Raw genomic sequence first — 26,295 nt, forward strand, 5'->3', positions numbered from 1 at the left:
AACCTGGATCTTGTCTTGCCGGCGCTGCTGTTCGGCCACCTTCCTGGTCAGCGCTTGCTTCTTGGCCCGCAGCTCCCTGATGTCCAGCTCTCCGCCGCTGCCGTCGGCCTCCGAGTCGTCCTCAAAAGCCTCGATCCGGACATCGTCCTCCTTGTCACCAGCCAGGAGGAGGGGAGGAAGAAGAAAAGAAGGGGCGGTTGGGAAGGACAATTTCAACAAAGGAAAGCAAGCTAGCAAGCTATATGCAGGGCTTTTGGTCCCCCCTCCCTGTTCCGTCTTCCCGCCATGAACACTGGGAATTGCACGGCTGATCTCGCTGCAGGAGGATGGGAGCCCCTTTAGGGAACTACAATTCCCAGGGATCCTTGGGAGCAGACGCTGCACCGTGGCTCACCCCTTCGCCTCCTCACTGCGAGAAACTCCTCCTGCTGCTACTGCTGGGAAAGGACCAAGGGCGGGGAGACGTTCCCCATCACAGAACTGCAGAGCTGGAAGGGACCCTGAGGGTCATCTAGCAATTGCAGCTGAAGGATTCCTGACAGACTCCACCACCTCCCAGCCCCTGGGCTCCTGCACAGGCACCACATGTTTCACAGGGACACACAAGATATTCTGCTCCAAACCCCTTCTGAAAAAGGGGAAAGGAAGCAGCAGCAGCCCATTGGAGGTCCTTGTCTCCTCGGCCCAAGGCTGGGCAAAAGGGTCTCCCCAGCCTCAGACTCCAAAGTCTCTCCTCCTCTATCCTGCACAAGAACCTCAGAAGAGCCAGATGGATCAGGCCAGTGGCCCCTCCAGTCCAGCCTGCTGTCCCCACAGGGGCAAACCAGATGCCCATTACGGGAAACCCACAAGCAGGATCTGAGCACAAGAGCCTTCTCCCCTCCTGCAGTTCCCAGCAACTGGGATTCAAAAGTATTGCTGCCTCTGACCGCGGAGGCAGAGCCAAGCCCCTGGGCTAGTAGCCACTGACAGCCCTCTCCTCCTCTGTGAATCTGTCTGATCCTATTTTTAAACCTATCCATGTTGGTGGCCATCCCTGCCTCCAGTGGGAGGGAGTTCCATAGTTCAACTCAGCACTGCGTGAAGGACTCTCTTTTATCCATCCTCAATTTCCCAACGTTCAGCTTCAACACATATCCTTGAGTTCTCACGTTATGAGTGACTTTTCTTTATCTGCTTTCTCTATGCCATGTATGACTTTTATAAACTTCTATTGTGTTGCCTCTCACTCGCCTTTTCTCTAAAGTAATCCTCAAAGCTGCAACCTTCCTTCACGGGGGAGTCTCTCAATTCCCTCAATTATTTGGGCTGCCCTTTTCTGATCTTTCTCCCTGCTCTAAAATATCCTCTTTCAGGTGAGGCGACCAGAACGGTCCTCCTCTGCGGATTTTATCTGTAAGCCGCCTTGTGTCAGGGAAAAAGGAGGGGTGTAAATAAACAAATCTGTCCCATCCTCTTTTAAAGCCATCTAGGCTGGTGGCTGCTTCCTGTGGGAGCGAGTTCCGCAGTTTAACTCTGTGGAGAACTTTCTTCTGCCTCCCACCCGCTTCCCGTTCTCTGACCTCCTGCGAGATTCTCCTCAAGGCAAGCGCAGCCTTGCAGAGCAGCTGGCAGGGATGCTGAACCAACACCAAGCGCTCACACACTCTCACACACGGACGGCCTGCAGAGAACCCCGGGCTACAGGAACAAGCTGGGGCAGAAAAACAAGAGGAGAAATTCCTTAATCACATCAGGATGTGTGTGTGTGAAAGAGAGAGCGCGAGAGGCAAAGGGAGGGCAGGGAAGAGGAGGCGGGGGGGGGGGGAGAGAAGAGCCAGCACCAAGCCCCTCTCTTCCTGTACGTGGGCTGCTGTTCGGCGCTGCTTCTCACCCCCCCTCCACCGTCCCAATAAACTCGATCCTGAGCCTGAACCCTCACCCTGCTCTGCCTCCCACCCCCCAACCCTTTCCTGCTGGGCCTGAGCTGCACGTTATTAAAGCTGTGCCCCCCACCCTGAAAGGAATCGTTATTTGGAAAGCGCATCTGGAACTCATCGCTGTTGCCAGAGAGAGAGACAGAGAGAGACAGAGAAATAAAGGCTGCTGGCAGGAAGGGGCACATATGAGTGCAGCGGCGGCAGCAGCAGGACCCCCCCCAAAGGCTGGTCTTCCTCCTCCTCCTCCTGGCCAGCTATAAATAGCGGGGAGCGCGGCCAGCCCAGGCCCCGCTGGGGCAATTGCTCCTGCTGCTGCCTGCGCTGATCTCTCTCCCCCCCCCCGCCCTCCGGTACCTGATCTTCCAGTTGTTTTCCCTCTTGGCTGGCTGCTTCCTTTCCCATGGCGTCTGGGACGGGGGCCACTGACACATACTTTCCACCCTTGAATGCCAGCAATGGCTCTTCTTGGCCACAGAGGGCTTCCAGGAAATACTTCAGCACAGTGACCCGCTTGCAGTCCGCCGCAATGACCTACGGAGGAGCCAGGATGAGAGAGATGGAGGGGGTGGGGACACACAACAAGATACAGAGGTCAGAGGGCATTGTCTGGGCAGGGGGGACGGGACAGGGCGCAGGCACGTAGCAGAGCCAGAGGGAAACCCGGGTTTGAGTCCTGCTGGCAACATGGCAGCAACCAACCTCTCCGACACTAAACAGGCTGCTGGGCCGTTGGCCAGGAGAGGAGAGGGCATCTGTGGCTAAGGAGAGAAGCAGTGGGGCATAGTGGTTAGTGTGCTGAGCGAAGGCCTGGGATCAAATTCCTGCTCAGCCAGGAAGCTCACCAGCCGACTTCGCCCTGGTCACTTGTCTCTAAGGCTCACACTCTACAGGGTTGTTGTGGAGATTGAAGGGAGAGAGGGAGAAGGTTCACACCATTGTGGGCTCCTTGGAGGAACAGTGGGATATCCTGTTCTCCAGATCCTCGGAGCTTCAAGTTGGAGATGCCAAACCTCTGATGGAGGGGGCGGCTCTTGTGGCATTATGAGAACATGATCCGAGAGACTTCTCTGCCCGCTGCGACTACTCATGACAGCAAACGGACTTCCGAGCTGGACTCAGCTCTGGGACCTTCCCTTTTATGCATCTATATTTAAACTATCGTATCTCTCTTTATCAATTTCTATATCAATCTCTAAACCTGGCAAACCTTTGAAGCAGTTGAAACAATAAAAGAGTTCAATACAATAACAGGTGGGAATGTAGATACAGAAAAGGGGAGCGTTTTAGGGTGCTCCAGCATGAGGGCCTGTTCCAGCCACATGTTGGATCCGCCCAGGAAAGAAGCTTTCCAGGTTTGGCAGGGCAAGCTGCCCCACTCCTGCAACCCGTAGGAGAGCCTCCGATGGGCACCAGGTTGGCCAAGGCTGGCCAAAACTGTGCCACCCTTTTCCTCCTTGCGGGTTTCCCTTTGGGCATCTAGGTGGCCACTGTGAGGAAAGGATGAGGGGCCAGATGGGCCACTGGCCTGATCCAGGAGGCACTTGGACCAGACCAGCACCCTGCTCTCCACAGTGGCCAAGAAGACACTCAAAGCAGGGTTCGAAAGGGACACCCCTTTCCTGCTGCAGCTGCCCAGTGAATGGTGCTCAAGAGGGTAGACCGGGTGCCAGCAACCTTTTTCAGCCCTGGGCCGGTCCATCGTCCCTCAGACCATGTGGGGGGCCGGACTATATTTTTTGGGGGGGAGGGGGAATGAACGAATTCCTGTGCCCCACATATAACCCAGAGATGCATTTTAAATAAAAGGACACATTCTACTCTTGTAAAAACACGCTGATTCCAGGACTGTCCACGGGCCGGATTGAGAAGGCGATTGGGCCACATCCGGCCCACGGGCCTTAGGTTGCCTACCCCTGGGGTAGACTGTGCCTGGATGTGGAAGCTCCATGTGCCCATCAAGATCAGCAGCCCCTGCCAGCCCTCTCCTCCTCCTCGGATATGTCCAATCCTCCCAAAGCCTCTTACGCTAGCAGCCATCACTGCCCCATGTTCCAAGCCAGTGACACACCCGGGTGAAGAAATCCTTCCTTCTCTCGCCAGCCTGGGAGGGCTGCGATCCTTGACAGGCTCGGCTCTGATGGACAGGGCTTCCGAGAGAGAGCCTGTAGGGCGGTCGAGGGAAGTGAGAGGAGGGAACCTGGGCTGGGGAGGGAGAGAAGGGAGGGCAGGCAGGCATCCCAGCATTGTTGGTGCAGACTCCTGCTCCTCCATGCCCATTTCAAAGGCACAAAAAAGCAAGGTGGTGTTTTTCTTTTTTTTTGGGGGGGGTGCCCTCCTTCCTGCTGCCCTCCTTCACTTCAGGGAATTGGTGCTTCTGCTGTGGCCAGGTCCCCCCAGAAGGGATTTCAAGGTGAAAATGTAGACCCACCCACCCCACATGGCAAGTGCCCATGCTGGCTGACTGCAATGCCTGCCAGACAAAGGAGTCACAGAACTGTAAAACTGGAAAGTACCCCCAAAGGTCATCCAGTCCAACCCCCTGCCATGTAGGAGTCACAGGAGCCCCAAGAGTCTGAGAAAAACATGAGATGGGAAGCCGCAGGATGGAAGACGGCTGCCGGACAGCTGTTCCCCCTGTGTCCTCAGCTCCTCCCATCTTGTCCCATTCTGCGCTGCATCCTTCACTGAGCTATAGACCTTTCCGTTAAAGTAAAGGAAGATTCTAGTCCTCATGGCTCTCAATAAAAGGCTGAAACAGGAACCTAGGAAGTGGCCTTATACCCAGTCAAACCAATGGTTCATTTAACACAATAGTGTCTACACTGACTGGCAGCAGCTCTCCAGGGTTTCAGGCAGGAGTCTCTCCCAGTCTAGGAAATAAAACAACTATTTGACTTTTAGAAGACGTGTGAAGGCAGTCCTGTACAGGGAGGTTTTAAATGTTTGATGTTTTATTGTGTTTTTAATATTTTGTTGGGAGCTGCCCAGAGTGGCTGGGACAACCTAGTCTGATGGGTGGCATATGAACAATAAAGTTATTATTATTATTATGACCTGGAGATGCCTTTGGGGGTTGAACCTGGAGCCTGCTGCCTGCAAGACAGACGCTGTACGGCCCTCCCTAGCCTGCAGAGAAGACGGTGAGCCCTTTGGGCACAGATGTCCTTGACCGTGGGCACCGGAGGCCTGGCCTGCGAGAGGGGATGCCTGCTGGCCAGGAGAAGGATCAAGGGGGAAGAAGCGTGCCCCACAAGCAGCACCAGCAGAGAGGCCCCCAGCACTCTCTGGGCCAAGAGGGAGGGGGTGAGGGGTGCTGGCCTGGCCCAGGTGGCTCCCTGTGGAGGCTGACTCAGAGCTGCCTGGGCTGGTGGGGAAAGGCAGCTCTGCTCTGCCTGGGAGAGAGGAAGTGCTTGCACTTCCCCTGCCCCCTCCAGCTGCCAGCTTCCTCTCTGCCACAGGGTAATCGGAGTCCCCTGGCGCATGGGCCATCAGCTGCCTCACCCCGCCGTGACCTCCCTGGCCTGACATTGCCCCCCACCCGGCAGGAAGCAGGGAACAGGCTGCAATGGGGAGGGGGGAGGAGCTGCTCCCCCCCAACAAGCGTGGGTCTACCGGTGGGGGCAGAGAGCGAGCAAGAGGGGGTGTCTGTGGGACGCAGCTGAGGCGGGGAGGCCTCGGACGTGCCACAACTGGCCAGCAACCCACCTGGCCCGCCTTAAAGGGTTGGGGTATGGGAGCACCCTCTGAGCATCCAAGTCTGGGCACGGGCCTTGCATGAAGGAGATGCCAGCGTCAATCCCCAACGGCATCTGTCAGCAGGGGAAAAAACCCACTCCTGTCTGAAAAGCCGCCCTGTGAAAGGGAGCCTAGAAACAGAGCTCAAAGGGAACCGTGTGGGGTGCTCAGGATGGAACTGGTGCTGCCAAGCTCCTCTGAGAGTCCACTCCCCTTCTGGATCACTCTGGGTTTTGGGCAGGGACTGTGGCCCACCAATTCTGCTGCTGGCCCTTTGTGGCTCATGGCTTCTCCCCCTCCGTCCTTGCGAGCTGAAGCCCAGCTCCTAAAGTTTCGATCCTGCAACTGGAAATGTTTCCCCTGCCCCACCCAGCGGACCTGACAGGAGACGGGTCTGGATGGGGGACAGAGGGCGGAGTGCTGACTGGAGATGCTGGCCTGGCAAGACAGCGTGGCTCGCCCTGGCCTACCTTGTGGTGCGGCTGTGAGGGTGCGAAGGACGATAATGCACTCTTTGGCACCAGGTGCGTCATAAATCCCGCGACCGGGTTTGTGGGACATACGAACATGAGAAGAGGCTGCTGGATCACGCCAGTGGGAGCCCCTCTAGTGCAGCGTCCTCTTCCCAGAGTGATCACCCAGGTGCCTCTTGTGGGAATAACCTCCGTTCAAGGGGTTTCTCTGGGTCCAGGGAAGCGTTGGGGTGTTGCTGCAGAGAGAAGGCGGTGCTGGGAGAATCTGTGCATGGGGGGAAAGAGGTGGCAGGATCCGGCCAAGACTTGGGGCTTTGTGCCATACACCCCAGAGGCACAAACTTCCCCTGCAGCTCACGTTGCCTGGACCACCTCGAAAGGAGGCTTGATTTACTGATCGCCTCCCCTCTGTTAATTCCTGACACCTTTTGGCTGGCTTTCACAGTTTGTCTGAAGCGCTTGGGAGTGAGAGAGCCAGCACAGGGTTGACACCAGCCTTGACTGGGAAAGGTCAACCTTGCCAGCCCCTTGGCAGCAAAGCTCGGCAGCTGCAGCACAGGACCCGGTGGGGGCAGGAGATGAGGTGGGGCTCAGGAGAAGGCCCAAAAGCTCTCCTGGCAAGGAGCTGGTGAAAGTGGCTGCCAGAGCCTCCCTTCCTCCTTTGCTGGCAGAGGCTCCTCGGAGCACTTAACAGGTGATTAAAACATCAGGACAGGAGAGACCCTGAGCCAAGCACTCCACTTGGCCACATTTGCACACCAGGGGAAACTGGAGGCAGCCCCGTCTCTTTGCTCCCCTGACCATGCAGCTGCCCCTGTGGTTCCCAAAGTGGGTGGTGTCACCCCTTGGGGCAGTGCAGTTTCCTGGCAAGGGGGCAGCAGAAGGGCACTGGAGGTGCAAAGGACTGTCGGACTGGGAAAGCTGGTTTCACTGCATCAATTTCACCCATTTTGTTGAATTAAGTTAAATAGTTCCAACCAGATTTTGAATAAATGTGCAACCAATTGTTCCTGTTATGAATTTCATTGTGTTCGGGAAGACCACTATGCTGAATAATGCTTTTTATAGGGTAGGGGGCTCTGGGGAGGAGTTTGTGGAAACAAGGGGGTGGGGGCCTGAAAAGGTTTGGGAACCACTGAGCAATGGGCCTATTTGCCGCCCACTCCTGGCTGGAGGTCTGGCCCCTGAGGTCATGGCAGGCCATCGGGGCTCTGCGGCAGGAGTGGTGCAGGGGCTGGCAACCTGGCCACCCTGAGCTGCAGGGCTGGGCTGAATCCCACCTGCAGGAGGAGCACCAGGCAGCTGCTCTGTCCCTGGGGGAGGAGAACGTGGGTGCAAGCCTGGCAAAAGAGGTGGGCAGGATGATATGGGAAGCAGGAGAGCGGCCTCATCCCCACTGGAGCTCTGGCTCGCCCACTTCCAGGGCAAGTCCCTGCCAGAGAGGGCACCAGAAGGTGCAGGCTCAGCAGAAGGGGTGGAGGCGTGGCATTTGGGGGCAGCGTTGCGCTGAGCTACCAACAAGTCATCAAAATGCTGTTCTGCAAAAAAAGGCTGAATCCTCTGCAACCGTTTTCGAGTCACGCAAACAAAGCAGCGCTTGCACAATATGCAATGGTGGGGGAAGGCCAAAGAGCCACTGCAGGCAAGCACAGGCTCCCCAGCCCAGCCACAAAAGCCTCGCTGTTTTCCACGACTGTGGTGGCTGCTGTCCACATGCTGTCAAACCTCATTGGCAGACTCAAACAAACCCAAGCTTCTAATTCTGCTGCTGCCAAAACCTGAAACAGATGCAGAATCCTGCAGTGGCAGGAAGTGCTTGCGGCAGCCATGGAGCAGCACCCACCTAAGAAGAAAGAGCCTGCTGGATCAGGCCAGTGGCCCATCTAGTCCAGCATCCTGTTCTCGCAGGGGCCGACCAGATGCCTGGGAGAAACCTGCAAGCAGGATTCGAACACAGGAGCCTTCTCCCCTCCTGCCTGCTGTTTTCAGCAACTGGCATTCAGTAGCATCGCTGCCTCTGACTGTGCAGAGCTGAGCCCTGGGGGCTACTAGCCTCCTCCAGGAATGTGTCTACTCCTCTCTGAAAGCCATTCAAGTTGGTGGCCATCTTTGCCTCCTGAGGGAGCGAGTTCCGCAGTTTAACTGTGCACTGCATGAAGAAGGACTTTCTTCTATCTGTCCCAAATCTTGCAACTATGGACAACCTCGGCAGAACAGGAAGAGTCAAGGGTGACCTGGGGAGGCTTTACAAGGGCAGAGAGAGAGAGAGACTGAGGGAGCTTTCACTTCCTGTCCGGACACCACAAAAGCGCCTCCCTGCTGCTTCAGCCTTGGGCGAGCGGCAGGTCTTAATCTGGGCACTTGCTCTGCCTCCCTCCTATTCACAGGCGCTGGGACGTGTCTTTTTCAAGGGCTGAACGCCTTCCGAAGGTGGCCGGGGCCTGTCCAGGGGCCTGGATCCATCCTTTCTGCGCCTGTTCTTCCTCCTCCCTAGTTCCTCCGGAGGAGGAGAGGGTCGGAGGGGAGGAAGCCCCCGTCCTTCCCCTCCCTCCCCTCCACGCCCTCAACATGATCTAGCTCTTGGCGGAACCGCTGGCCAGACATTACCAGTGCTGGTGGAGCAGGAGCAGGAGCGTTCCAAGGAGTTGCTGCAGGGACCCAGAGAGGAGGAGGCGGGGGCACCAGGAGGGTGGGGGGAGCAGGCCAGAGAAACGGGGAGAGGCTCAGCTCTGGGAGTTCAAGGCAGGGTTGATGGGCTCTCTCGCTGGCTCTCTGGCTCGAGAGGGACATCCCACATTTCAGGGAGCTGCGACTCCGCAATCCATCTCAAATCTGCAGAGAGCCCAGCTGGGCAGGCACCTCTCCACGTCCTCTTCCCCCCGCCCTGCACCTTCAACAACAAATCTCAAGCCTTGATCGGAGTTAGCTCAGCGTTTCCGAGCCTCTGACAGGAGATGGGAGGTGGGGATGGGCCACAGCTGGCCAGCTGCAAACCTGGGCGTAGTTTGTTCCGCTGCCCGTGGGCCAGGCAAGACCTCTCTTTCTCTCTCTTTCCAGATGAGGCTTCTCCTACCGGCTGCCTCCCCAGGCAGGTCCTCCTGCCAGCAAAGAGCAGGAAAGATTTTCCAGCCCATTGTCTTATCCGCCCCAAGATGCACATTTCTCCCCACTCACTGCTGCCAGCTGCGTCTCTTCCCCAGGCACGGGGTGTCCTGGAAAGAGAGATACTTGCCACAAAGGAGGACGGGGGGGGGAATGTTCTGCAACCCTGCTCTTCTCCATGTCACCCCACAACAGGGCACCCCGGATGAAGGGGTGGGGAGGCAGCAATGCTACCAAATGCCAACTGCTGGAAACTACAGGAGCGGAAAGGGCTCTGCCTGTGGGTTTTCCATTCAGGCATCTGGTTGGCCATTGTGAGAGCAGGATGTTGGACTAGGCAGGCCACTGGCAAGGTCCAGAGAGCGACCACCGAACCAGGCTAAAGCCCCATCTTGGAGGGACTATTGTGGGGCAGATCTGTGGAGCCAGAAGGAGCCAAGCGTGCCACCCTGGCCCTGAGAGAAAGGTGCCCCCAAGCATCCCCGGCGGACGTCCTTTGAGGAGGGAACTGTGGCTCAGGGGTAAGGCACCCTCCTCTCCTCCCACCCCAACGAAGAGGGACTCTACCTCCATGTAGAAGGGTGTGAAAAAGGGAGCCTTTGCCAGGAGGAAGAAGAGGCGCTCACTCCTGGCTTGACAGCTCATTCATTACACCAGGGAGAACCAGCAGCAGCAGCAGCAGCAGTGCCATAGAGCAAGTCCTTGCACGAAGCCCAGGGAAGAAAGTGGGGTGGGGGGCTGTAAGGGTGCTGAAAATAAATAACAGAACCATAGAGTTGGAAGGGATCCCCAAGGGTCATCTAGTCCAGCCCCCTGCCATCACAGCTAAAGATTCACAGAATTGGAAGGGGGTTCCTGCAGGGGTTGGGGCTGCTCTGGGTTGCTTCTGCCCCTGGGAGAGAGAGACAGTTCCCCTGGATGTAGGAGGGAGCCTCCATCCCTCCCCAGGCCCAACCTGCAGATGCCACTGGAGGACTGAGCCTGGGACCTACTTCTGCATGCCAAGCAGGAGTACTCTGCGGCACTTTCCTGCACCCTACACCCCAATTCACCTTGAATCTTGGGGGAGAGGCGTTACCAGAAACCATTTCCTTTTCCAGAAGCCACCCACAGGAAGGGAGGAATTTGGAGGACAAACCGGGTCACAGTCCTGGATGCTCTGGGTGGGCTCACGAGCGTTGCCACAAATGGCGCTGGGAGTTCCCACTTTCTACAGCTCATGTTAATAATATTCTGGAGAGGGAGGGAGGTCAGGTGTTGGTTCAGAGTCTGCGGGGTCAGGTCAATGGCCCACCTGGTCCAGCATCCTTTTCTCATGGATGGCAGCCAACCAGATGCCCCAAAGGGAAACTCACAAGCAGGATCTGAGCCCAAGAGGCGCACTCTCTCCTCCTGAGGTTTCCAGCCACTGGCACTCAGAAGCATTGCTGCCTCTGACTGGGCAGTCAGAGCAGAGCCGCCACAGCGAGTGAATATCAACAGCCCTCTCCTCCTCCATGAATATCTCCAATCCTCTTTAAAGCCATTCAGACTGGTGGCTATGACTGTTTCTTGTGGGAGGGAGTTCCACAGTTTGTCTGTGCCGCGTGAAGCAGTCCTTTATCTGACCGGAATTTGCTCAGAGGAAAGCTGAGGAGGTTTGGGCCCAGGGCCTGTAGTAAGCCCTGTCCCCCTCCTCCTCCTCCATGCTGACAGGGTTGTTCCCCCCAGCAAGAGGCCAGCCCTCATGGAGGTGCAGGCTTCTCCCTCTCTGCAGAGGGAAGCTCACACCTTCTGCCTGGAGGGATGCCTCTCTCTTCCCCCAGCTGCCTCCTGGTGACCCTGCTCTTGACACCCCGGCAACCAGGTGCAAATATTTCCCCACCAAGCCAGAGGCTCTGCTTTTCTCCCCTCGGGAGGCTCCTTGATGTAGATCCAAGGGAGGTGAGGACATCAAAGGGACTGTGCAGGTTCCCTCAAGAGAATCAGAGGGGGACTCACGCCAGCTTTCAAATGCAAATTTGCTCCAATTTCAGTACTTTTTAAAAAAAGCAAACCCCAAACCAGCACCACCACCAACTTATAGATGCTGCTGGAGTCTAAAGGAACGCAAGCTTGCCTGGAGGCACCTCTTTTGAGACAAAGCTGTGCAAACTCTCAGGAGGGGTCATCCGAATGGCGGGTGTTGGGCACCTTCGCCCACCCTATGCAGACCTCGTCCAACTTGCCCATTGCACAATTGTAAAGCTTGCTGCCCCTGGATATACTGTCAATGCTGTAAGGGGACGTATTATAAACGAATAGTAACATTTCATGTCCCCAGCCCAAGAGCATTCTCCCCTTCTGTAGCTTCTGTAAGAAGAGCTTGCTGGTTCAGGCCCATTGAGTCTGGCATCCTGTTCTCAGAGGATTATGAGGACTAGGAACTTGCCTCTTAAAAACAGCCCAAGAGGAGCCTGCTGGGTCAAGCCAATGGCCCATCTTGTCCAGCATCCTGTTTTCACTGTGGACAAGCAGATGCTCGTTATGGGAAACCTGCAAGCACGATTGGAGCACAAGGGCAACTCTCTGCTCCTGTGGTTTCCAGCAACTGGTATTCAGAATGGTTCTGCCACCCTCAGAGACGTGGGGAACGCCAGCCTAGGAGAGGGGCTTTCTCTGCAGGACCCCCTAAATTCTGGAAGTCCCTCTCTGCAGAGATCTACCTAACCATTGGTGGTTGGACCTTCTGAGGGACTCAACTCTATGGGTGCAATTTAGATGCCGCTCTAATCTATTTCGCTTGTTCTTTAATTGTAACGGCTGCATGAACGTTTTGGTAATTGCATAATTATAGGGTTGAAACCTGCCCCGGGACCTTATGGTAAGAAATCCTATTAGCAAACAAATGTATTTGGATGGAGGTTAAGTGCTGCTGTTGAAAAGCCACCTCAGGTGACTCTGCAACCTGGAGGCTGCAGGCAGGGAGTCTGCAGCAGGGGCAGCCAATGGGGCGCCCTCCGGGACTACAACTCCCAACTCCATCCCTGCCCACTGGCCGTGCTGCCTGCCAGGGCTGGTTGCCCACTCTGGAGGCTGACAGTACAGTCATGCAGTGCACACCCCACTCCAAGGCACCTCCAGAGGTCTTCTGTCCAGCAGATGCAGAGGCCGGTGGTCGGGATGGGCAGAAGAGGGGAAGCCGGGACGTCCCACACACTGTCCAAAGTTGCCCAGGCAGTTACTCTGGGCAGGAAGTTGGCCCTGCCTTGAGCCTCCAAAGAGGCCTGGCTTGCAAGCCCCCAAACCACCTGCTTCCTGCTGGAAGGAGCAGGGAGGGGGTGGTCCTGATCCTTGTGCCCTCCTCCAAAAGCATAGGTGGGGTGCTCCATCCCTTCTGGAGAGAAGCTGCATCCCCAACCTTGAGCACATGCCCCCCACAATTGTGGCCACTCCATCAGCTCTCCTGGAGGTGGGGGCACCTCCGGCTGTGCCTTCCCAGCTCGGCCCTCGGATCCTTGCCACGGAGCCACATATTTCTTTAATTTGATGTTAATTATCTCCTCGGAATTACCGTACGCAGCCTCTCTCTGGGGATCTGAGGCAATTAAGGGGAGATAAATTTCGTTCCGCGGAGCGAGCTGTCAAGCGGATGAAGCAATTCCATTCCCCCATTTGAAGTGGGAGCTCTGGGTCATGCCTGGTTTATTTGAAACGGTGCCATCACCTCAAGCGGCTGATCTTATCTCGCGCCTCCCCCCCCCCAACGGCAGGGGCACTGCCGCAAGTGATGACACCTGGCCGGCCGCCAGCTCCTCCCAAGATGCAGCTGACACAAGAGGGGCCGCTGGGTGCTCTGATCCAAAGGAGATTGGGGGGTGGGAGGAGCGCTGGGAAGGCTCAGGGCCTGAGTAAGAAAGAGTCTGCTGGATCAGGGCAGTGGCCCACTGAGCCCAGCCTCCTGTCCTCACAGGGGCCAGCCAGATATATGCCTGGGAATCTGTGAGCAGGACCAGAGCCCCAGAGCCCTCTTCCCTCCTGGGGTTTCCAGCGACTGGTTTCTGAAGCATGGCTGCCTCCAACCATGGTGGCAAAGCCTAGGCACAATGGCCAGTAGCCATCAATAGTCCTCTTGTCCTCCATGAATTTGTCGAATGCCATCCCAGTTGGTGGCCATCCCTGCCTCCTGTGGCAGGGAGTTCCACAGATTAACCGTGCCCTGCTGCATGAGGAATCTCTTCCTTCTATCTGTCCTGAATGTTCCAACTTTCCGCTCCTTGGATTTTCGCAAGTTATGAGAAGAGCAAAACTTTCCCCTGCCACTTTCCTCATGCCGGGCATAATTCAATGCACTTCTGTCATGTCAGCTCTTGCCTTTTCTCTAAATTAAAAAGTTGACCTTTCCTCCCAGGGGAACCGCTACATCCCCTTGATAGTTTCAGTTGCTTTTTTCCTGAACCGTCTCCTTGGAGGTTTTTAAGCAGCAGGTGGATGGCCCTCTGTTTTGGATGCTTCAGCTGAGATTCCCTTCCAACTCTATGATTCTTTGATTCTGTGAGTGGCCAAGCAGACGACCCAACAGGAAGCCCGAGAGCCATCAGGACCAGAGCTTAAGAGAAGGGCTCTCCTGCTAGGGATTCCCCAGTAACAAGGATTCAGAGGAATGAGGCCTCTGGTGCTGGAGACAGTATGCAGACAGCACAAGAAGAGCCTGGCTGCTGGATCAGGCCAAAGAGGGCCCATCTAATCCACCATCGCCATGGCCAACGAGATTCCCCCATGGGAAGCCCGCAAGCAAGCAGGACCTGAGCGCAACAGCAGTCCCCACTTGGGTGTCCCAGAGGCATTTACATCATCTGGTGCTGGAGGGAGAAGAGAGCCCTTGTGGTCACTGAGAGCCTTCCTCACCTCCATGAGTTTGCCTGGGGATCGGCCCTCTGTGAAGGATGCCTAAAGGCCTTTGGAAGGGAAGTCGATCCCTTGGCTCCTTTGCTCCCAGTCATAGGGAGGCCTACAAGGAGGGTGAGTGTCTGAGCAGTGCCTAATCCTCCTCCTCTCCACCTGCCCCTCACTGGTGCTCACGGCCCCTCCCCTTTCACCACTCCATTAAGCACTCTGGGATCCCCTAATGATCTTTCCAGAGGACCAACAGCCCCTGGAAGGGAGAGGGCAGAAAAGCTGCTGAGTCCAACATCATTCTTGGCCAAGAGGCTTGCTGGGATCCAAGCTGGCAAGGTGAGCGAGCTTTCGTGGGGTGGGATGCCACACTTTGCTAGTCCTCAATGACACACCCTCCTGCCAGATTAATGTCAGCTTGGGCACCCATATGTCCCCAGTTGCTTCTATTTAAAGACACCTGAGTTTGAAGTTTCAATCTGTATATACCTGCAGAGCCTCTCCACCTGCCTTGCGGAAAGCAGGACCAGAGTACCAGAGCCCTCTTCCCTTGGCTTCCTCTTTTTCTTGAAATCTTTCCATTCCAGCTGGCCATGACATAAATTCTGTAACTTTAAGGCACAGTGCCTGGTGCCTGCTTTTTCCCTCCTCCCTTCCGACAGCTTTTCCTTTCATGCTGTGACTTTTTAGATTGTAAGCCTGAGCGGAGGGACCATCTTATCACTGACATCTGCAAGGTTGCTCTGGTGGTTTCTATGAAGTAATGTGCATTTGTTGCCTGATTAACCAGGGGCGCCTTTTCAAAAGCGCATTATGGGGCTTTTGTTTTAGATTAAGCAACTGAACATCCCAGCCCTACAGTGTTCCCTCTGTATGCTACTATGCTAATAGCAACCTGCCCTTACGTGGCCAAGACAGGACCAGCCAAAGTGAAGAGGGAGGGGGGATGTCAGCAGGCTCAGACAGACCAAGGCTTGCAGAGGTACCAAAGCCAACAGAATTTCCCATAAGAGGCATCTGGTTGGCCACTGTGAGGACAGAATGCTGGCCTAGATGGGCTCCCTTTGGCCTGATCCAGAAGCTAGACTCTTCTTTGGTTCTTAAGAAGTCAGCAGGTGAGGCTCTGGAGAGCCACCGCAAGGCTGGGATAGAAAGAGGAGCCCACAGCCTGCAAGGTGAGCAAACTGGAGGGGGATTCAGCCCCTCCTCTCCACCCCCCAATTCCTCACAGTGCAAGGGGGCTCTTCCTCGTGGGCGCATGCCTGGCTGGGTGCCCCCTGGCAGGCACCCAGCCTTGTGTCATCGCACCTGGGTGCAAGAAGCACTCTGTTGCCGCTGGGCCGTTTCCTCACCCCCTCCCCGTCATCTTCCCGTCTTTCTACCTGCACAGCTGTTTCCTTCCTGGAGGCTGGAGCAGACCCCCCCCCCGCCTCAGTGGGACGCGAGAGGCTTCTGTAGGTGCTTGGGAACAAGACGGAACAGAAATCGCTTCACACCTGGCTCCGAAATTACAGAACGCTGGCGCCTGGCCAACGCAAGCCTGGCAGAGCCCCAGCTCCAGCGGACATCAATTACGAGGGGCCGACAGAGCCTCTGCTTCCCGCAAATCTGGGGCGCCCCAGAAAGGGAACCTTCGGCAGCCGCCCGAGACTTCCAGGTGGGAGCCTTTTCCCTCGGATTCCGCACCCGAGATTTATGGCTCAGTTCAGTCTGCCCCCCCCCCCAATCCTAGCTCCTCTTTCCCCTCCAAGTCAGAGGCGCTCCTGCGGGTTTTCTCCAGGGCTCGCCTCTCCTTTGTCTCAATGCAAGGCTGGCCTCAGATTTTAAAAATTTAATTTTCATAGAATCACAGAATAGTCGAGTTGGAAAGTATTTCAAGGGACATCCAGGACCACCGCCTGCAATGCAGGAATCTCAGCTAAAACATCCATGATTTTGATGGAAATGATAAATATTACAAAACAAACGATTGTTTGTCATCCAGAATTAATATTGCTGAACACTGTCAAAAGAATTGACCTCGGCAGCTGAAACAGTCATTGCAACTCAACAGAAAACAGCCCAAAATCTTATATTTGGTACCCTCTGGAACAAAGCTGGAATGGAGAAAATTAGGCACACTTTGAGTTTTTGAGAAAGGCTAGAACCTCTAGATGCTTTGAATATGGTTTGAAATTCCATTGTTACATATACAAAGGAAGTATCACTTTCAAGACAACTCTTGGTCCAAGCCTGGCAAATCTAGAAGATCAGACAAAACTGATATTCTTTACTTGGGACTGTGCAATTTTCACCCATGTGCAACTGTACTCATTCAAAGTGCCTGTTTCATAGTTTTGTTTTTCATTTTTTCATCTTTACCCGTTGTTGTAACTGTTCTCTGTCTTATATACATTATATAAATAAATTAAAGCTTTACAAAAAAATAAGGTTCCACTTGCCACAAGTCGCCCCTTGCTGAGTGCACAAGAAGTATTTGCCGGGGGTGTCATCCTGCCTCCCCCAAGCCAAAAGCAGAGGCAGCGCACTCAGAGGCTGCAGCATTCCCTGTAAGGGATATCTGCATCACAGAGGCAGAAAGGGCACCCCAGAGTTCATTTAGTCCAACCCGCTGCTGGAGAGAGGGACCATATGCAAGGCGCTTTACAAGCCGCAGAAACAACAAAATACATAACACAGGTTGTGTACCAGTCTGATCCAACTAAGACATAATTAAAAAATGTAACATTAAAATAAACAACTTCATATCAAATAAATGTAATATTCCATAATCCATTCAGGATATAATATTGCACAGGCCAAAAAATAAAAGCAGAGAGAGAGGAACTCTTGCTTCCACCCTGGATCTGAAGGAGGCCACCCCAGCCCTGGGCGCATTGCTTGCGACTGCACAACAAAAGGGGCCTGGTGCACGAAAAGGAGACCCCCCCTCCGTTGCCCCCCGTAGCAGATACAGCAGGCGAAACAGGCTGCTGCAAGGATATAGGGAGGGGGAGGGGGGAACTCTCCTCTCTGGCTGGTCCTGCAAATGAGAAAAACACAGCCTGGTTTCTGCTGGGGGCCTTTGCTGGGACCTTGGGGTGGGTGGGGAGGGGCTCCTGGCCTTTTTTATTATGGGTATTTAAAAACCTCTCTTTCCTTTATTCTTCCTTTTTTTTTTTTGCTATTGACATGTGACATGCTTAGGGGATGGTTCGGGTTTCAAGACCCCCTGTGCTCCAGTGTGCAAAAGGCATTAGCCCTTCTCGTTCCCCCGCACCTTGCCAGCTGGACTCTCGGTAGCCAAAGCCAGAGGTCTGCAGCCCAGAACGGGGCAGCCGCCACTGGCCTAGCCTCCTGCCCAAAGACTAGGATTCGAGGGGTAAAGCTCTTGGGGGCAGCCTCTTTTTTTTTTACGTACAGAAGGCAGGGACATGGGATGAAGTTGAGAGCTGGAAGATTCAGGGCAGATGAAAGCAAGTCCTTCTTCATGAGCTATGGACCTCTCTTCCACAGGAGGCAGAGATGGCCACCCGCTTGGGTGGCATTATAAGAGGATTGGACAAATCCATGGAGGAGGATAAAACTATTGATGGTTATTCACTCTAATGGCTCTGCTCCGATTCCACGGTCACAGGCGGTGATGCTTTTCAGTCTCAGGGTTTGCCTTTAGGGCATCTCATGAGTGAGAAGAGGGTGCTGGGCTTGATCCAGCAGGCTCTCCTTTTGTTCCTATCCAAGGTCCAAAGAGGAGAGCTCCCAACCCCAACTCAGGAGGTGTCATCTTCATAGGACATGGGTGCTAAGAGAGGCCTTGATTTGGGGCCAAGGGAGGCCAGTGTTGGCAGGCTGTGCAGGGTCCAGAATTGCACCAAACCAATGCAGAAATACCACAAGAGGCGAAGAGGGACTGCTCTTGCGCTCAAGTCCTGCTTGAGGGTTTCCTATTGGGGAATCTGGTTTGCTGATATGAGAACAATATGCTGGAGGAGATCAGGCCCGTTTTATGTTCTACAAAAGAGGAAAAGGAGAGGTAACACGAGAGCCAGCTTCAAATAAGGAAGGGCTGTCACATGGAAGATGGAGCAAGCTTGTATTCTGCTGCTCCAGAGGCGAGGACGAGTGACAAGGAAGGAGATTCTGACCGAACATCAGGAAGAACTTTCTGAAGTTAAGAGCCATTCAGCAGTGGCTGAAGGTTGTGGGCTCCCCTTCCCCAGAGGCCTTTAAATGGAGGTTGGGTGGCCACCTGCCAGCGATTCTTCAGCTGTGATTCCTGCTTTGCAGGGGGTTGGGCTAGAGGACCTTTGGGGATCCCTTTCAACTCTACAATTCTATGAACCCCAGAGAGCTGCTGCTGGTGGGGCAAGGGAAGCTGCAGGAGGTCTGGCAGGCCCCCCCCCATCGCCCGCACTGGGTGCTTCTTTTCACTTCCCCGCCAACCTTCTTTATCGCCCGGTCTTTAGAGGAAGAGAGATAGATCTGGCCGGCTTCCTCCTCACGCAGGGCTCTGCAGTCGGGGCGGGGAGGGGGGAGAGGAGGAGGCTGCTCGCAGGAGCGTGATGCAAGCCATTTGGAGGAGCTGCAGAGAGCTGCCAAGGCAAGCTGCGCTCTTTAAACAAGGGAGGAAGTGACTGTATCTACGGCATGCCAGCGAGCGCGCGCGCGCGCGCGCGCACACACACACACACACACACACACTCTCACTCTCTTACACACACACTCTTACACACACACACACACACACACACAGCAAAAGGAAGTCAAGAGGGTTTTTCATGACACAGAGCGGGATGTCAGCGGCTAAAAGGTCGATATTTTCCCTTAACACCCTTTTCTCAATGACTTAATCGTGTTCCGTTTGCACAAAAATGCTTCCCAAGAAGAAACGGCCTGGAGGGTTGCGGAGGGGGGAGACAGAGAGGAGGAGGAGGAGGAGGGGCGCCGTGCCCCGGCCCTGACCTTGTCCGAGGATTTCTCCACGTAGCAGGGCTCCTGGGGGGCGACCAGCAGCGGGACGAAACCCGAGAGCAGGCGGTCCTCCTCCAGGCTGAGCAGGGCCAGGTCCTCGTCCGAGTCCTTGTAGAGCGGCACCTCCGACTGGTTCACGGCCGTCAGGATGTTGCAGAAGTCGGCCAGGGTGGCCCACACGTCCACCGAGACCCTGCAGGGTGGGGAGAAGGAGGGGGGAGCTGAGCAAGGCAGGAGAGACCCCTATCCCCAGGACACCGCAGACACTCTTGCTCAGGAGATGCAACTTCCCTGCAGGGCTGGGCACTCTGTTGCAGGCAAGGCGTGGGCACCCCTTTCCCTTCCCCTAAAGGATGCCTGCCCCCCATCTCACATAGGCTGGAGAGGCCTCTTCCCCATTATCTATTGCATTTCTACCCCACTGTCTTCTCCAATGAGCTCAAGGGGATACATGCCATTCTCCTCTGTCCCAGCAAGGTGGCTCAGGCTGAGAGGCAAGAGTGGCTGGCCTCCAAGGTCACCCTGTGTGCTCCATGGCCGAGCGGAGATTTGAACCCTGGTCTCTCCCAGGCCCCAGTGCTGGACTCTAACCACGACACCGCCACTGTCTCTCAACTATTGAGCTCAAGATGGACTCTACGGAAGACAGCAGAGAGGAAAGGGGGAGGCCCAGGGACACAAGGGGCACACACACACGCACACCTTTAAGGCTAAAGGGGCCAAAACTAACAGGCTTTGTCCGGTTGGGGAAGGATCTCACAGAGAGCAAAGGGAAAGCACACCGCAAGGAAGGATAAGTTGCTCCGAGTTTGGTGGAGAGTGCCAGGCTCTTGGGCACCCACTGGGTGCCCACTCTCCTCACTTGCTATTGGAGCCATGCTGGCTCCTGGGGGAAGCATGACAACAGCTGTGGGCCAGTTGAGGGCCACACTGGGCTGGCCGTGGCCCCTGAGTACCTGCTCAGCATGTAGAAGGCTCCAGCTTCAAACCCCAACTGCATCATCCCTGGGGAGGGCTGGGAAAGACACCTCCAGGGGATGCTGCCAGTCCGTGTAGGCAAAACTGACCTGGATGGTAGCTTCCTATATCCAGCTTCAACTCCTGGAAGCATCCCCATTAAACTGTGGGTAGCAGTTGCCAGCAAGCAGCATTCGGAAGCACCAGTTTCCGACCGTGGAGGCAGAGCACAGCCACCTTGGCGAGGAGCCCTCCAAAGCCTCCTCCTCTTCCTCCATGTGTTTGTGCAATGCTCTTTTAAGCCATCCAGGTTGGCGGTCATCACTGCCTCCTGTGGCAGGGAGTTCCACAGTTCAACTCTGAAGAAGGGCTTTCTTTCGTCTGGCCTGACTCTCCCGACATTCAGCTTCAGGTATGTCGTGAGAGAGAGAGACACGAAAGGCGGGGTGGGGGTGTTTGCTGGCATCCTGACACCAGTTTCGCTTCTGGCCGCAGCTTCACCCTCAAAGGCACCCTGGGGAGGAGGGTGAGGGGTGTGTGCAGCATGTGGGTGGCTCTCACACCCCGCAGAGCCGAGGGTGAGAACAGAGAGTGCCATTTGGGAGCCCTTTCAAGTGGTGCAAAGAGGTGCCTGGAAGAGCATGTCACCACGGCTGGGGAAACCTCAGAAGCCAGGCTGGGCAGGGGAAGAGGAAGCAGAAAAAATGATGCAAAGCAATCAAAAAGGGTGGAAATGGGCCAAGCAAGTTGTGCTCCCTTTGCAGCACTTTTCGCAGAATTGTGGTGTTGGAAGGGACCCCCGAGGATCATCCAGCACAACCCGCTGCAACACAGGAATCACCGCTGACGCAAGCTCTGTTTAAAAGCCCCTAGGGAATCATAGGGTCGTGAAGGACCCCAAGGGTCCTCTAGTCCAGCCCCCTGCAATGCAGGAATTGCAGCTAAAGAAACCCAGGCGACAGACAGCCATTTTTCATTCCAATTCTCAAAGCAATCTCGCCTGGTTGCACAACGCTGGCGATGTCACCTGCAGCTGCCATCTTGGGCTCCAGAGGGACCTGGCACAGGAGCTCACTTTGAGGCCTTGCTCCCCAGCGAGCCTGCATTAAGGATTGCAGCCCCAAGAGGGAGTTGTGGACGATACTGACCCCCTGCCCAACGACAAAACGTTAACTGGGTGCCTTGCAAAGAACTGTATTCTTGAAGTGATGAAAAACAGGAGGCGTCTCAGTGGTGCAGGACGTGGCAGTCCTTCCTGAGGTGTAGCTGTGGTTGGGGGTGGGCGAGCAGGGAGAGGAAAGGGGCACAGCTGGGCATGGCCTTGGGGTCACTGCCTCTCTCAGCTCAACCCACCTTGCAGGGTTGTTGCCAGGATTAAAATGAGGAGGGGGAGAACCAGGGACGCTCCTCGGAGAAAAAGGTGGACCAGAAATGCCAAAAACGAATGAGTAAATAAATATTGTTGGAAGCAGCCGGCCAAGGACAATGAGGGTCAGTTTGCAGAAGCAGGGGGTCATGTTCTCATGCTCACTCCTTAAACCTCTTTTTAAAAAGTGTTCGCTTTCAAGAGGGATGTTTCTCGCCGTGGGACCAGAGAAAAGGGTCACTCCAGTGGTGGCAGGGAAAGGGAACCCCCTCCTTGCCCCCTCTCTCTGTGCCCGCTCACCCTGGGACCAGGGAAGGTCTTCCATCCTCGGGGCCTACGACAAGCCCCCCACCCCAACACCTCTCTCCCCCCCCCCAGCAAGTGGCTCCAGGTGGACAATCTGCACTCATTTATTTGCTGGAATCAACATGCGGGGAGGGGGGAGGAGAGAGAAAAGCCTTGCATTGAAACGAAACATCTTGTTTTCAAGAGTGTCCTGGGAGCTGGGCGGAATGAGCTGCCATTAATCAAAGCCCAGCACACCATCAGCGCCTGCCTGCGCCCCCAGAGCCTTGGTCGGAGGGAGGGAGGCAGGGAGGAGGGGGCCCCCAGATCGTGGCTCCCCCTCCCCACTTTGCCCCGGCCAGGTCTGGCTGTCAGAAACATTTAAAAGGTGGAAAAGGCACACAGAGAGAAACAGGAGTAAATATGTGGGGCTTTTGGGGGGGGCGCGCGGGCGGACGATGTCCAAGGGTCCCCCATGATGTAATGGGAAAAGGCTTGGCTTGCGCTACCAGCTTGAAAATAAACAGAGCCTGGAGGGTTAAAAGGAACTGAACTTTCCACGAACTGCCCCCCCCCAGATCCGCACCAGAGGAAACGTATATGAGCAACGGTGCTGCCCCCCCGCCCTGCGCTGCCCCACGGCCCTGAGCTTATCCTCGGGGCCTTGGCTGCAGAGACAAGGGCCGGATGCAAGAGGACAGCTCTGGGCCACCTCCGACGTGTGATGCTGCTGCCCATGGGGCACGGGGAGGAAGGATTTGGCAAGGCTTTAGGCGGCCTGATGCTCCCACCCCCGCTGGCAGCCCCCACCAGCAGTGTGAGTCCCCCACCATCACCCGCCTGGGGCAGGAGGCTGGGAGGCAGCAGCAGAGGGAGGCAGAGACCCCAGGCTATGAGCCACAATGGCTCTGCTTCCGAGGCTCTTGGGCTCAGATCCTGCTTTCAGATTCCCCCCTGAGACTACTGGAGGCTGGGCCAGGTGAACCACTGGCCTGATCCGGCAGGGCTCCTCCTATGCTGTCATTGCCTATATGGACTGGCAGAAGTGGCTTTCCAGGGGTCTCTGGCAGGGGCACCCCCAGCCCTTCCCGAAGCAGACTCCTTCTCCGTGCAATTCAGGCACTTTGTTCCTGAGCTGCACCTCCTTCCCTCAAAAGCAAGGTCCCAGGCCTGACGGTCCTGAATTCAGGGTGGATTTAACAAGAACAGCTGCTTGACCCCTGGCTGGACTGGACTGCCCCACCGAGCGCAGTACTTTGGCTGGCAGCAATGGCTCTCCAGGGGTTCAGAGAGGGGGGGACACTCCACTAGCCCTTCCCGGAGCTGCCCCGGGGGCTGAGCCTTGGGCCTTCTGCACACAAAGCGGGAGCTCTGTCCCCATGGCACCTGCTCACTACCTGACCTTGAGAAGGGTGTGAGAGCAAGGAAGGGCCCCCAAGAGCAATGCTCTAGGCCACAGGGCAGTTCTCCTTGGGGGAGGATGGGTGCACTGCCTTGGTGCTGGGCAACCCCGAACAAGGCAGGGAGAATAGCCGCCTTCTCCCCAAAGCACGCCCTCCTGGACAGAGCAGCAAAGACCCCGTTTGCTGGGATTGCCAGGCTGCAGGAGGAAGGGCCCAGGTGGGGCGAGGACTGCCCACCTTCCTCTGCCGCCCTTCTCCCAGCAAAGCCAAGCAATGTCTTTTCCTTCCTTCGTCTTGCATTCCTGGGCTCCAAGGGCAGGGAGACTGCCCAACCAGAGCAGGTCAGGGTGACTGGGAGGATGAAATAGGGGCACAGCCTGGAGACGAAGGAAGTGGGGCATGGATGGTCGGGGCGGGGGTAGGGGGAAGGACTCTCTTCCAAAACTAACCTGGGTTGGGGGTGAGGCCTGGGCTCCGGAGGCTTGCAGGAAGGGATCCCCGAGTGCCGTAGGGCTGCCTGGGGCCTCCTCGCACGCACCCCCCTTCCCACGCGCTGAACGCCAAACACAATGACCCCATGTTCCAGGCCTGCGGGGGCCCCATGGAGGTGGCCGTTTCCTGTGTAATACCAGCCTGTTTAAACACTCGCACTCACCAGCCCCACAGCTGCAGCTCAAACCCGGAAGGAGTGCGGTGGAAGGAGCCCAGCGCTGCGCTCCAGATGGCAAACCGCTCGGGCCTTTTGCTCTTGCTTTTGGGGGGGGGGAGGGAAGGCAGCTCAGCCCAGCCGCCTCTCCCAGCAGCTTCTTGCCAAGCTCCCATCCTGCTAAAAGCAGCCCCTACAGACAGGTTCTCCCCTCCCAAAAGATGGCAAAGGTGAAAGAGCAGGAGGTGACAACTGGGGGTCCTCCCTCCCCACAGCTCTCCTTGGGGCTTGTTCCTTGGGCCACAGGCAAGTCCAAGGCGGAAGGAAGAGAGAGCTCCATGTCACTGGGCTCCTGGTGGGAAAAAAGACTTCTGCGTGGGGCAGGGCTGTATGTGGGGTGTGTGCTTCTTATCCCTTCTTATCCCTTCCTTATATTATCCCTTCCACCTCTCCATCTCCCTGGCACATCTCCTCCTCAAATCACACCCAAATAGTACCTGCATTGTTCTAACCTTTGATAATAAACAAAAATATCAACAAATACTACGGACCGGCAGCAAAAGATCCCTTTTAGCAAGCAGTCTTTTTCAAGCAGTTGTTTCATCGGATGGCTCACTCCCAAAGTAAGTCATCGCTTGATGCATTCCAGCATTGAGGTGCGCTGGACTAGATGAGCTGGGGGTCTCTTCCAACCCTACAATTCTCTGGTAAGAACGCAAGAGGGGCCTGCTGGATCTGGCCAAAGGGGTCCTTCGAGTCCCGCCTGCTCTCACAGTGGCCAAGCAAATGCCCCAACGCTCAAGCAGCATTTGAATGCAGGAGCGCCACCTCTCCCCCCGAGGGCCACTCTCCCTCTTCCCCCAGGGAGTTTTGGCAAGGGCAGGAAGCATCCCTGAACGCTGACTATCCCTCTGGGTTACCTGGGTGAGGAGGGTGCATACCTGTCAAGTATCGTTTCGCTGTGATTCCTGCACTGCAGGGGGTTGGATTGGATGACCCTCGGGCGCCCCTTCCGACTCTAACATTCTATGCGCATCTGAACAACCCCCTGGCTGAAATGTCACTGTACAAAAAAGCCACATCCATTGCTCTGGCCACGCCTGCCACAAAACCCCACCGCATGGGGACCGTATGTGGGATGTGACATGGCCCTCCGGTCTTCCCTCTACCCCTCACCCCAAGAAAAAGCCACTGCCGCCCTTGGGCACAAAGGAGGCGTCCTTTCCTCTTTTTTCCTAAAGGGGTAAAAACAGTTCCCGGCTCTGGGCTAAGCGAAACACTGGCTGCCGGACACCGGCTTCCTTCCTAGGCCCTAGGAAATGCCTGCTTCCCCCCAGCGCGTTCTCCCCCCACCTGGCCTGAGCGCCAATGCCACATCCTCAGTCCCTGCTCCCCCCTCCCAGCAAGAGGGGAAGAGGAGAACGCCGTCCCGGTTTCCACTTGGAGGACTCTGGCGTGAAAGCTCCAAGCGGGTGATAAATGCATCCGAGGGCCAATTAGGAAGATATATGGCGGCAGAGGCAGCGGCAGGAGTGCAGGGGAATGGGCCTGGGCAGCCTGGCGAGGAAGAGGAGGGGGCAGGCGGAGGGGGGAGGCGCGGAGGGCTCTCCAGAGTCCCAGCTATGTTTCCCATTATGTAACCCTGGTCATGGGCAGGCCGCCAGGCGCTCCAAATGAAAAAGAGACTCTGGCTTGGCACCCGTTCTATTTTCCTATCCTCATTCAGGGTCAGCGGAGTGTCATACAGCTGCGGAGAAAGCTCCGGGGATTAAGCCTGGGAAGGGCTCCAAAGCCCGGGACCCGGGTTCAAGTACCAGCTGAAAGCAATAAACCAACTGCCGCAGCTGGGCTGAGTTTAGCCGGCCTCGGAGCCTGCGCTGGCTCCCTGGGAAACAGGCTGCCTGCCTGCCGGGGGGCAGAAAAGAGGGGTACCGGGGTGGAAACGACAGAGGTTGCCACGGCTTGGGCCTGGGGGGCAGCGGCTGGAGGGTAGCGGGGCCCTGATCCTCCTTTAGGGCCCTGTTCCTGCGCATCGGCAAAGGGGTGTGCATGTTCAGACTCCCCCCGGCCAGCAAAGACAAGTTGCTTGCATTCAAATTGTTTGGGAGCCTGGATGTTTCGGGGTATGTGTGTGTGTGTGTGCGCGCGTGCGTAAGGTGTCATAAGTCACACCCTGGCAGATTTTGGCAGGGGGAGCGCCAATCCTGTGCTCAAGTGGAGCTTCCTTTACCAGAAAGGCCCTGAAAACGAGTCCTGGGATGTGAAGCCCAGCCCTGTCCACCCCCATGAGGCTGACGCACGGTCAGTGGTCCTGCCACTCGCCTAAGTCCATTAGCCTCACCACCTGGATAAGGCTCCTCCCACCTGCGCTCCTGAGCAAAGTGAGGAGGACAGCCTGTCAGTGTCCTGGGGGGCCTCCCTGAGAGGAGACGGGACGGGGGGCCCTCCACCACCCATTGGCCATGTGTGGAGAAGCGAGGGCCAGAAGGGAGGAGGTGGCCTCAAGCAGCAGCCCTGGGGCAAACCTGCCTCTGGGATCTGCCCCTGCCGCAGAGTCACGGGGAGGCAAGCCTCAAGTTCTACACTAGCAAAAAATTGGGATTCC

The 26,295-nt window shown here is 56.2% G+C and overlaps 1 protein-coding gene across 4 annotated transcripts in view; it reads right to left on the reverse strand.

Annotated features, from left to right (window-relative positions):
• SMG6 (SMG6 nonsense mediated mRNA decay factor) overlaps positions 1–26,295 on the reverse strand; it is an 87,404-nt gene that overhangs the window by 12,108 nt on the left and 49,001 nt on the right. For all 4 annotated transcript variants that reach the window (XM_081843715.1, XM_081843714.1, XM_081843713.1 and 1 more), the window contains exons 13-15: positions 19,025–19,226; positions 2,274–2,450; positions 4–150 (exon numbers count right to left, since the gene is read on the reverse strand). In XM_081843715.1, the coding sequence (XP_081699841.1) occupies positions 4–150; positions 2,274–2,450; positions 19,025–19,226 (526 nt within the window). The remainder of the gene's footprint in view (positions 1–3; positions 151–2,273; positions 2,451–19,024; positions 19,227–26,295) is intronic.

This window comes from Podarcis erhardii (genome assembly GCF_964252035.2).
Source record: "Podarcis erhardii genome assembly, chromosome: 16".
NCBI classification, from domain to species: domain Eukaryota; kingdom Metazoa; phylum Chordata; class Lepidosauria; order Squamata; family Lacertidae; genus Podarcis; species Podarcis erhardii.